This window comes from Myotis myotis, unplaced genomic scaffold (assembly GCF_014108235.1).
Source record: "Myotis myotis isolate mMyoMyo1 unplaced genomic scaffold, mMyoMyo1.p scaffold_m19_p_18, whole genome shotgun sequence".
Classification (NCBI taxonomy): Eukaryota; Metazoa; Chordata; class Mammalia; order Chiroptera; family Vespertilionidae; genus Myotis; species Myotis myotis.
This window is the reverse complement of record NW_023416322.1, coordinates 29,493,779-29,505,161: the sequence shown is the minus strand read 5'-3', so window position 1 is coordinate 29,505,161 and position 11,383 is coordinate 29,493,779. Positions and strand designations below refer to the sequence as shown.

Genomic DNA, 11,383 nt, shown 5'->3' with positions numbered 1-11,383 from the left:
AATTATATTTATAGAGTATCTGCTATTTAAAAAAACCTTACATTTCTGAGTAAATCTAATTTTATCATGATTTATTAGAAATTTTTCAGGGCTGATGGATTTGACTTGTTAGTGTTTTGTACTTAATATTTCTGCACTTATATTTATCATAAATTTCACCAGAAGTTTGTCAATGCTATTAGTCTTTTCAAAAAACCAACTTTAAACTGCAGATTACATATATTGTATCTTGGGTTTTATATTTTCATTATTTTGCTCTTATCTTTATTATCTTCCTTCTTCTTTCTTTGGATTTTTTTCTATCCTTTTTCTAATTTTAAGTTTCATGCTTAGGTGATCAATTTTAGCCTGTATTCACTTTTAATATAAGAGTTTCTTTGTTATCCTAAGTACTATTTTAGCCAAACCCATAAATCTGGATTTATAATATCTCAATTATTGGTTACTGATAGGTGTTTTAAATTTCCTTGACTTTTTAAATTAAGTTTTTTATATTGTTTGCGATTTTTTCTTTTTTTCATTTCCCTCTTCTCGTCATTTGTAATTTTTACACACTATTTCTATTCTTAGTGATTCTCCTACAAGTGTATCTTATATGTTTTTCATATAAGAAATTATAAAGATAATCACCAAGATGAAATAGAGGAGAATCCTTTCACCAACTCCATGCTCTCGGCAGTAGCAACGGCATGTTACCAAAAGTTCACGGCTGTGGAATCCTAACGTGTAGAATGTTTTCTGTACCTCTGTTTTGTCATCTTTTCCCCTAAACTATTTTAACTTATGGCAAATCTACCTATGAATATGCTGACTATCTGCGCACTATCAATTCTTTCAACATTGGACAGATATGCCCCCCAAAAATAATAATAACCTCCTTTATAACAACATAACCCAGAATTTCCCTAAGAACTTTACTGTGAGTAATATAGCTCTGTCCCTCAATATTCTGAGGAATTGATGATGAAAATAGTGGTGATATTTTCCTTGTAATAACCAATGAGAGGTGGCATATTGGAGTGCTGGTAAGGAAATGTTGCTGTGAGTAAAATGGACAGTTTGAAGAACATTTTACAATGCAATACTATTTTTCAGCTGGAAGCTTCCACTCTCGTGACTACAGTTCCTCCCGCACCATCCAGACAATAAGTAACCTTCACTCTGTGATCAAGGTTTGTGGAAGTCAGACCAGTTTTTCTGAACTTGCAAAAGCTCTCAACTCACAGAAATACTAGGGGTGGGTGGGTGTGGATTGATGGGCTCAGCAAAATTTTGTCATGGGAAAAGTTATTTGAATGAAAATCTTACACTTGTGAAAATCATAAGAAGCACATAAGTGGCCGTAATCCTTGCAAATTTCTGCACAGTGACTTTGTTTTTTGTGGTTGCATCCAGTCCACATGGGTAAGGTTGGCTTTTACTCATAGTGTAACTTGTTTCTTGCCACCACAGCTTAATTTCTCTTCCTGAAACAGCCTCTAGGCTGATTCTTAGCAGGAAGTGAAAACAAAACTTATTTTAAAGGCAGAATAACAAAAATTTAAGTAGAGTCATCCATCTAAACAGGGCTGGAATACTCCAACATTTTACCTAGATGAGAACATCTTACTATTATCTCCATTTTATCTTTGAGAAATAAAGCTAAAAGGGATCAAGTAACTTGATTATTGTCAAAAAGTTAATTAATGGTGCAGAGACATAAACTAGAACCAAGTCTGGTTTTGTGCAGTAGTGATATAATAACTATAAGATTTAATAGAAACAGAATTATTGCTAATTGGCCCGAGTATGCTTCCCTCTGCTCTGCAACTCAGGAGTCTTTTCTCAGGTAATTAGCAGCTTTATCGTGTGGAAGTGGAAGCAGCTGAAATTTAGTCAAAGCCAGGTTCTTTCTGGGGAAAATTTGTTCCTGGCAATAGAGGTGTAGTGAGAGGCAAGAAATAAAGCATTTATATTCAGTGGCTTAGCACTTGGTAGGGGTAGTAAGTGTTGTATTATCTTCTGACTTGTCAGAGGGTGAGCACAGGCTTTGTGTAGTCAAAAGGAGCAAATTTTCTTTACAATTTAAGACATCAGGGTAGAACTCCATAAGGCCCTGTTCAAGAGAGCGTTCCAGACTGGATCCTCTGACCTCCCTCCTTCGCACCTGACTCCATGAGGAAGCTACAACACAGGTGTAATTCGTGGTTTATGTCAAGGTTTTCTGTTGAACACTGTCTTGGAAGGAAGGAAGGGAGGGAGCATTGAGGTGGTTCCTAAGTCATAACCATATCTTTTCCCATTCCACTTTTCACTTTCTAGATTCAAGTGTTGGTATTTTTGATCTTAGAGACATTGCAGTCCCCAACATGGCCCACACTTTAGTCCGGTCTCTACAGTTTCAAAAACTATGGCCTATGAGACTAAATGAAACAAATGAGATTAGAAGTCTAAGAGTTCAAGAATTTCCTAAGATCATATCATTATTTTTGTTAACATAAAAAAAAATTGAAACCTGTAACGAATTTTTGTGAGTTTATTTGAGCCAAACTGTCGACATACGCCAGGAAGCAGAACATCAACGAATTGAGATAATGCTCTGGAGAATGGGGCGTTCATACCTTGCTTTTATAAATTTACCATCAAAAGGAAAATACGTAGGTGGGTTACGTGAAATTCATTGGTAACAGATTAAGGAGGTGGGATAAAGCAAAGGAGAGGGGGAGAGACCTCTGGGATGGAATAAAAAGTGAAATGATGGACAGATGCTTCTTTTACACAGATGGATACAGGCTAGTTTAACATAACTAAAAGTTGCTGATGATTAACTTGATAACAATGAGGGAATGTCCTGGTGCCATTTGTTGTGCCCTGAGAGGTCCAGGGCGGGGAAGGAAAGTTACAAGTTACCCAGACATTTGACAGATATGTTATCTTAGAGGCAAAAAGATAAATGGGCTCAGTGAAGGTCTAAGTTGATGTCAGGGAAAATACTGGCCTAGGACATGACTACCCACTATAACCAGTTTGTAGTTAAATATTTAATTTCCAGACCATCTTTTGTGGTTAATTTAGGTCTCTGAGTTTGCAAGACTGCCATGCAGGCCTCCTCTGAGGTTGTCAGGATAGCATGTGGCCCCTTTCGTGCACATTCTACTGGCTTTATTTAGGAATATGGTTATCCTAGCTCCAACAGAGGACATTTGGCTCAGTTTAGAAAGTTAAGATGGGGCCCAGCCAAGGTGGCTCAGTAATTGAGCGTCAACCTATGAACCAGGAGGTCAAGGTTGGATTCCCAGTCAGGGCACCTGCCCAGGTTGCAGGCTCAATACCCAGTGTGGGGCGTGCAGGAGGCAGCCAATCAATGATTCTCTCTCATCATTGATGTTTCTATCTTTCTCCTTCTCCCTTCCTCTCTGAAATAAATAAAAGTATACTTTTTTAAAAAGAAGAAGAAAAAACTCAGATGGGGAAAGGCCATTTCCAATAGCATTTGCAGGACGCTCATTTTCACAAGCCCCCGGCACAGAGGTACTCACACCTGTGGCTCTTGAGTCCACTTCATTCCTTATTGCCACTTATAACGCAAACTGAAAACAGGGGAAAAGCGGTAGCGTGACCTGAGCTTTCACAGAACTGAAAGGAGAAGCGGCAGCTCCTTCATTGCTCTTTTCTCTACTCCCCATACCTGCTGACTGCTAGTACTTTTGTGCGGCCTTACATCTATTCTGGGTTTGGCTGCTGTGACGCCATGAGAATTTGCCTTGCAGACCTTCCTAATAAGTGGAGCTTAATTATCTGAGGGCCGCAGCTGCAATGCTTTAAAATCTATCTCTAAGGCTGTGGTTCTCGGAGCTCCAGTGGCGCAATCGGTTAGCGCGGGGTACTTATAAGGCTGTGGTTCTCAACCTTGGCTGCACATTAGAATCACCTGGGAATCTTTCTAAAATCCTGATTTCTGGGCCTCATCCTCCGGAAATTCTGTTTCTTTGTTATGGGGTGGGGCCACAACATGAGTAACAACGAAACAGAATTTCCGGAGGATGAGGCCCAGAAATCAGGATTTTAAAAAGATTCCCAGATGATTCTAATGTGCAGCCAAGGTTGAGAACCACTGGTCTAGGTCCTCCACCAGGTGGTGGTCCTGAAATCCTGGTGGTTTATATTGGGTGATCTTCACGTGAACTCAACAGTTCATTTCAGAAAGCATGGTTGGGGCCTGTGTTGAACGTTCAATATTTTCAAACAGAAAAATGCCTGGAGACGTCAGCCTTTGCTAAGGTACCTGCTGAAGCGTGAGAGTGTGATTAAAGTGTTAAACTTGAATGGAATCGAACAAAATAAGCAACGACAGCAGGAACCGGAGGACACCAAAGAAGCTCGGAGACAAAAGAGCTTGACCTGTGCGCACAGGTCGGGCACATCGGCGCAGAGGGGAGGCAGGGCGTGGAGAGCGGTTTCTGGGTCGTGGGTCCAGACCCGAGAGCACCAACGGCCCTCGTGGTGAGGTCCGAAGCCTGGGAGGGGCGGCGTCCACACTGCTGGGGGAGGGGGGTCCGGTGGGGAGGGAGGCAGGGATGCCTGGGACTCAGACGCATTATTTGTAACCCCACAATGACGGACACAATTTAATTTAAAAAAACCTTGGCTGCGGATGTCCTGTTGTGCAAGAGACACAGAAGACAAATGGCTTCTAGGGGGTAATGAATGAACAAGAAGATGTGGAGAGCAGCCAGCAAGGCCTAATTTAAGAATAACAAAGGCGTCCCTGGGTGGGCTCGAACCACCAACCTTTCGGTTAACAGCCGAACGCGCTAACCGATTGCGCCACAGAGACCCGCGGGAATAGCTGGCCTCAGGGCAACATAGAGCAGGCAGACTCTCAGACTCCGCTACGGGACCGATGCCGTGCAGACTCTAAAACCTCCGAAGGCGTGACAGGTGGTGCCCGGCCTTGCTCCGCTTCTGCTTCAGATGCCAGCGCCCCGGGGCGCCCGGTGGGAAGGAACCCAGACCACAGTGCGAGGGGGAGCTCACCGTTTACAGCTGGAAAGACAGAATCCTGGTGGCACTTCAGTTCCTGTTCCCAACTGTACTCGTGTCCTTTCTGCACTTTGCTTAGTGTGTTGTTTTTTATCTCATTAACCAGATTCTATTCTGAAATATTTTGAAATATGGTCGCGAACTTTTCTCACTTATTTGTGACTTTTCCCCTGTACAGCCAGAATCACCATCCATTGCCAGGGGTGCTGAGATGCAGAAAGAGCCGTGCTCAGCTTTTGACTTCCAAAATAAGCTCCCAAAGCTACTTTCAGAATCAACTGATGTGAATGAAGCTTTTTTTATTTTTTGAGATTTTTTTTTAAGGAGGAAAATATTTTCTTAGGAATAAAAAATCAAGGACCTGAAGAAGGTCAGATGGATAAAAAAAGAAAGGAAAACGTGTCCATGTAAATAGATTTAAGAAATAATCGATAAAACATTTTGTTATTTAATATATCCGTGTCTCCGCTTCTCCAAATTGAGATAATAAGAGTGACCACATGTTGTTTTTTTGTTACTATTAAATGAGTCGAACTATTTAAAGTGCTTACAACAGTGCCTCCCAACTGGGTCTGTTGGGAGGACATGGAGGTGACAGGACATGGCCCCTGGCTTGGTGGAGGACAGACAGCAGCCCCACCGCGGTGCAGCAGGACATACATCTCCACGGGGAGTTCAGGCCCCAGGGAGGGCAGGAAGGTCCAGAGGGAAATGGGTGGGGGCCCAGCTGAGTCCCAAAAGGCAAGTGTTGGCAGACGGCCAATTGTGGAAGAGATGGTGACGGGGCCCCATTTACAGGAAAGAGCTCCGTCCTGTGCGTGTGTCCGAACAGATCCGAGCAGGCCCCGCCCAGGCTGACGAAATCAGGCCCGGCAGGCAGGGCTGGAGGAAGGCGAGGAGGACGGGGCTGAGATGCCCCCTTAGTACTCAATGGCCTGTGAAACCCAACTCGGTTCAGATGAAACGGGCAGGAAGCATCCCCCCTGGGCCCGGGGAAGGACGGCCTGGGTCTCTGGACGTGAGGGCGAGGCCCACGGGGATTCCAAGCAGGTTCCTGTATTCCTCCCTCCGACACAGACCACCCACTGTGTGCTGACACTGGCCGGTGGGAAGGATGGCCCCTGGCTTGGTGGAGGACAGACACCGCGGGGAATGGGTAGGGGCCCAGTTGAGTCCCAAAAGGCAAGTGTTGGCAGACGGGCAAGTGTGGAAGGGATGGCGACGGGGCCCCACCAGGGAGCAGCAGGGCAAAACCCCCCTTCAGAGCTTGGCTGACCAGACACAAAGGTCCCCGCTCAACCTGCAGGGCGCTTCTGCTCCTCTGTGGTACACAGACCCAGCGGGGAGAGAGCCAGCCAAGGCCCTTAAATGACACATACCCCCCCCCCCCAATCATCTGCACGGGGGGAGCAATGAGGATGATGGCCCATCGTTCCCTTAAAACTCATTGTTTCTACCACAGTAACTTTAGGGCGTGGGTTCCCAGACAATCCTCAGAGAAGAAACCCACCAAGATGAGCCTCGCAGGGCCCGAGGGAGAGGAGACCCTCCCAGAGAGATCCTGTGTCCGATTCCTGTGCTCTCAGAGAGAGAAACACAGACAACACAGACAGGGCGGGCGGGGCTCAGCTGGGAGGGGTCAGGGGCCAGGGAGGATTTGGATCCGTGAGTCACCAGCAGCCCTGAGCTGGAGTGACACCACGTCTATCATCATTTTTTATTAGTAAAACCAGACCCAGCCCTCTTTCCTCCAGGAAGACTTCCCTGATTGACAGTCACCCAAGTGCCACTCATCACTCTTCCCCTAACAGGCTGGATTGTTGGCTCTGCCCTCGTCCCCGTCCGACTCAGCGGCACAAAACACACCTCACTGTCTGTCTCCCAGACTGGCCCTGACCCCGCCACCCCAGGCTATTGCCAGCATCATCTTCCCACCCGTCCTGGCCCCTTCCCAGGTGCTCCCTTTGCACACTGATCCTTGGGGCTCTCATCCAGAGACAGAGACCTTCAAGCCAGGGTCCATGTCGAGGGTGCCTCTGCCCTCATGTCCTGTCCCGCCATGTAGGTGCCTGAAGGAGTGATCAGCATCTCGTGTCAGAGGGTCAACTCCCCAAAGAGAAGACCCCTCTCTCTCAGACAGAGGCTGAGAGCAGGGGCTGCCTCCCCCCTCAGACAGGGGCTCCTGGGGGCAGAGGCTGCCTCCCCCCTCAGACAGGGGCTCCTGGGGGCAGGGGCTGCCTCCCCATTCAGACAGGGGCTCCTGGGGGCAGGGGATCTCTCTCTCACCCAAAATAGATGACCTCCTATTTGGGGATCCAAACCTCCCCTCCTGGACCCATCGCTGACGCCCTAACCATGAAGAGAGAGACACCAGAAACTGCTGCAAAGTTGCTTTATTCTCTTCCCTCCCTGGTGTCCTTCCACACCCATGCACATGCCTGCGCACACACATCGGGCACACGCAGACACGTGTGGCAGAGCTCCACTCGGCCGCCCGGCTGGGTCACGTGGCTCCTGGGGCAGGCCTGGTGGCTGCCCGCTCCGTCTAGTAGAGGCTGTGCCGGGCGCAGTAGTGGGCGCACAGCTGCCGGTGGTACTGCAGGTGGTAGTCCCTCAGCAGCTGGCCCAGGACGTACAGGAACTCGTCAAAGCAGATCTGGTTGTCCTTGTCCTTGTCCGCTGCCCGGAACAGCTCGGTGACAAAGTATGGCTTCTCCCGGCCCTGAGGAGGGGTGGAGGGTCAGCCAGCCCCCAGGCACTCGGCCCTGCAGATGGTCCCGCTGGCGAGGAGCCAGCACAGGGAAACGGAGTGTGGCCCTGTCTGCCGGGGGCTGGCGGGGAAACAGCTCCTCGCTCGCTCAGTGGCCAGGACACTGCACAGCAGAATCAGGCAGAAGGGGCACAGGGAGCCGGGCACCTGGACCTGGGCCGCATGGGCAGACAGGTGGTACAGACTGGGCACTGCTTGCTGGCTCGCCGGCTAGTGGCTGAGCGGGGCTGAGCGCCTGGCCCTCTGCTGGGGGCTTTTAAGCCCGTCTTCCCAGCTGCACATACACCCTGCAAGGGCCGCCCAGCCTGGGGCTGCACACCGGGAGCTGCCAGTCACCGCCCACCTGTCCCTCAGGCCTGCACCTCCAGCACCATTGCAGGTCGGCACCCAGTGGGTCGGATTTCCGCAGGGCGTGCCATCCGCCCAGGATTGTTTATGGCAACTGGCCTGTGTCCTCAGGGAAGTGCAGAATGGGGGAAGGCCACCGCCATGGCCCTGGGACTGTCCGATGTCCCAGAGCAGTGGCCCTGAGGGCTACGGACTGGGGGTGGCGTAGGAGAGCAAAGGAGCTTTGAGGTGGAAGGGACAGCAGGGAGGAGGTCAATGGTCAGTGTGCATGGAGGAGACAGGACAGGCAACGATGAGAAGAGCCCCGGGCAGGGCAAGGGCAGTGAAGCAGGTTTCAGCTGGTTTGGGCTAGAGGCGGGGACCCAGGGTGCAGCCCTCAGAAAGCCTCCGGGGAGGGAAGTCACTGCCTCAGGAAACAGCTGGGGGCCTGGAGGGCAGCTCCCACCCTGGGGCAGACTGGCACCCTCTGTCCCCCCCCCCCTCCCATCCCTCCACCAGCTACTTCCTTTAATCTGTCACCTCCACAAAGCTGGCTGACCCCACAGTGCACAGACCTCCTGCCTGGGGCAGCTCTCCCAGGCTCCCCTCACTCAGCCCACCTGCCCAGGCCGCCATCTCCGCCCTGTGCCCAGGTGCCTGCCCCATGGGCCCCGTACCCAGGTGGAACGGTTTCCCTAGAAACAGGGGCCTAATCACAGTCACCCTGTCCCCCCTCTGTGACCTGGTGGCTGTGCTCCGATAAGCCCAGGACCAGACTCTTCTCTGATGTTCCCCAAAGGGAGGCAAGGCAGACCCGCAGGGACGAGGGGTGCTTGTCCTGGATGAGCAGCCTTGACTCACCCAGGGGCATGGCACCGAGGGCAGACACTCGGGTTGGCCTTGCATCCCCAGGAGCCAGGTAATCACATGGCTCATCCTGATGGCAGAGGAGATTCCAGGCCTGAGCAGGGTGGCTGAGCAGCCTAGACTCGGGGCTGGGCCCCTAGGCTGGTCTGAGACAACCTGGGACAAGAGGGGGAGGGGAAGCTCCATTTCCTACCTGCCCACACCTCATCCCTCCTGGCTCCCCTTTAACCCAGCGATCCTGGCTCCCCTTTAACCCAGCGATCCTCCCCAGCGTGGGGTGGGGAGGAGGAGGCTGTGCTAGACCCCAGGAGAAGGGGTTGGGCTCGAGGGGCAGGCTGGGCAGGGCCGAGGGGCCGAGGGAAGGGTTAGGACCTGTTCTCAGGGGAAGCAAAACAAGCAGAGCAACAACCGGCTTTGGGGTTCGGATGGCGTCTCAGGGATTAGCGATGCTTGGGCTGGAGCGGGGCGGGGCAGGGAGTCTCAGGAGGAAAAGCCGCTGGGCCGTCCTCCCTCTGGCCGCCGATCCTGCCTCAGCCTCCCCTCCCCTAAGTTCAAATGCTCCTGGGAGATGCTCCCCGCACCAAACCCTCACTTCAAACCCCACAGCCCACCCTCCACTCCCCCCACCTGCCCCTAGGCCCCGCACCAGGCTCTCCATGAAGCGGGGCACGGTGTCCCTGAGCAGGGCCTTTAGCTCCTCCAGGGACAGGGTCTCCACGTCCCCCTCCCGGGCCGCGTACTGGTGGTAGCTGCGGATGATTTGGAAGAGGGATTCCTCGACTGGCGTGTCCGTCATGGCAGCGGGGCCCTCTGATGGCAGCGGGACAAGGGCCAGCTCCAGAGATGTGGAGGTGGAGCAGCTGCGGACAGCGGAGAACCGGGGAGAGAGCAGCACCTCCTCTGGGCCGGCCCAAGCATCCTCTGCCCTTCCCTCCCTGCCCCCCTGGTCTCAGGCCCCTCCCTGCCCATCCTCGGTGCCTCAGATCACGGCAGCCAGTGTTGTGATCCTCACAGGTTCCTTGCAGCACGGCTGAGCCTTCACTGCATTCCTGGGATGACATCACACTCGCTTGCTCCCTAAGATGCACTCAGCCAGCTTCAGGGACCCACCTTCCCTCAGAGCCTGATCTGACGCATCTCAGACCCACACGAGGTCACAAGGTTATCCATCTCCCTGCCTCCAGCTCATCCTCCCAGCTCCAGGGCTTGGGTGGGGCTACACACACAGCTCCAATACGTCTCCTGGCATGTCCTACCTCAATCAGCGAACCCCCACTCCACAGTCATGAAGGACAGTCACTCATCCGACAAATATTTCTCGAGGCTCCACAGCGTGCGGACTCTCCAGGCAATATGAGTAGGACACGCGGCCAGCTCACAGGGCGGGAACGAGTGGAGGGGACAGTCACACTGTGAACACTGCTGATTTAGTGGCACAAACAGGGCACCCTGGGCACCCAGGAAGGGACACCATCTGCCTGGAGAGTTGAGGAAGGCTTCCTTAGGAGGCAACATTTAGGTGGGATTGAAGAGGCTGTTGCGAGGAGAAGCACGGAGGACCAGCACTCCAGACGGAGGGACCGCATGGGCAAAGGCTTGGCCTCCAGACAGCTACCACCTGGGCCTTTGAGTGGCAGGTGAACTCCTTCGCCCATCTCCAGCTTTCTGTCCGTCAGACAGCCCTTCTACCCCTGGGAGGGGCACTCAGCGGGGGAGTGAATCTCCCAGAAGGGGGCGCCAAAGGGCAGGTTATTGAACCAGAGATTAAGCCTCCACATCCCTGAAGGTTTGAGAGAAACAGGTAAATACTGAAGCCAAACTTCTTCCAGTTTACAGGGTGAGCCTTCATCTACCCAACATAATGGTTTCCTCGGCAAATAAGTGGTTCATCAATACACCAAAATAAAAATGGCTCACGTGTCTAAGAGGTAAAACAATTTGGCAATGCCAAGCTAGAGTCACAGAGAATTTATGGACTACCTTAGATTCAGCCATCATTCCCCTGGGAATTTATCCCAAGAAAGTAATTAAACAGCAATAAATCTGGTAAAAAAGCAATAAGTGGGTGTTGACCACAGCAATGTCTATAGCCATATAGGGAAGATAAAAACCTAGACACCGTGTTGGCTCAGTGTTTGAGTGCCTACCTATGAACTAGAGGGTCACGGTTTGATTCCGGTCAGGGCACATGCCTGGGTTGCAGGCTTGAACCCCAATAGGGAGCATGCAGGAGGCAGCCAATGAATGATTCTCTCTCATCACTGATATTTCTCTCTCTCTCCCTCTCCTCTCCCTTCCTCTCTGAAATCAATAAAAATATATTTTTTAAAAACAACCTAGGAACCACCTAATTAAGGAATTTGGTGTGCCAATATGATAATAACTTATCACTTAAAA

The 11,383-nt window shown here is 50.9% G+C and overlaps 1 protein-coding gene and 1 non-coding gene across 5 annotated transcripts; both read right to left on the bottom strand.

Moving 5' to 3' along the window:
• Positions 1–4,742: 4,742 nt before the first annotated feature.
• Positions 4,743–4,816, bottom strand: TRNAN-GUU. The gene has a single exon. It is a non-coding gene; the product is annotated as a tRNA-Asn (tRNA).
• A 2,584-nt stretch (positions 4,817–7,400) lies between these two features.
• Positions 7,401–10,327, bottom strand: LOC118673679 (protein S100-A15A-like). 4 transcript variants are annotated; one of them, XM_036344828.1, is made up of 3 exons: positions 9,727–10,304; positions 8,981–9,142; positions 7,401–7,744 (listed from the first exon to the last, which is right to left on the bottom strand). In XM_036344828.1, exons 1-3 carry the CDS (start codon positions 10,045–10,047, stop codon positions 7,568–7,570), a joined length of 660 nt encoding a protein of 219 aa, XP_036200721.1. In that variant the 5' UTR covers positions 10,048–10,304; the 3' UTR covers positions 7,401–7,567. The 4 variants fall into 4 exon arrangements, with proteins under 4 accessions (XP_036200721.1, XP_036200723.1, XP_036200724.1 ...); XM_036344830.1 differs by lacking the exon at positions 8,981–9,142 and having other exon boundaries at positions 9,727–10,314; XM_036344831.1 differs by lacking the exon at positions 8,981–9,142 and having other exon boundaries at positions 9,633–10,286.
• Between the last annotated feature and the right edge of the window lie 1,056 nt (positions 10,328–11,383).

Excerpts from the sequence above, each read along its gene's own strand:
- LOC118673679 (XM_036344828.1), bottom strand. The coding sequence starts at position 10,047 with ATGTCATCCCAGGAATGCAGTGAAGGCTCAGCCGTGCTGCAAGGAACC. Across the intron at positions 9,143-9,726 it reads ATCATCCGCAGCTACCACCA|GTTGTCTCAGACCAGCCTAG; the intron begins GTACGCGGCCCG and ends CTCTTGTCCCAG. Across the intron at positions 7,745-8,980 it reads CCTCGGTGCCATGCCCCTGG|GGCCGGGAGAAGCCATACTT; the intron begins GTGAGTCAAGGC and ends ACCCCTCCTCAG.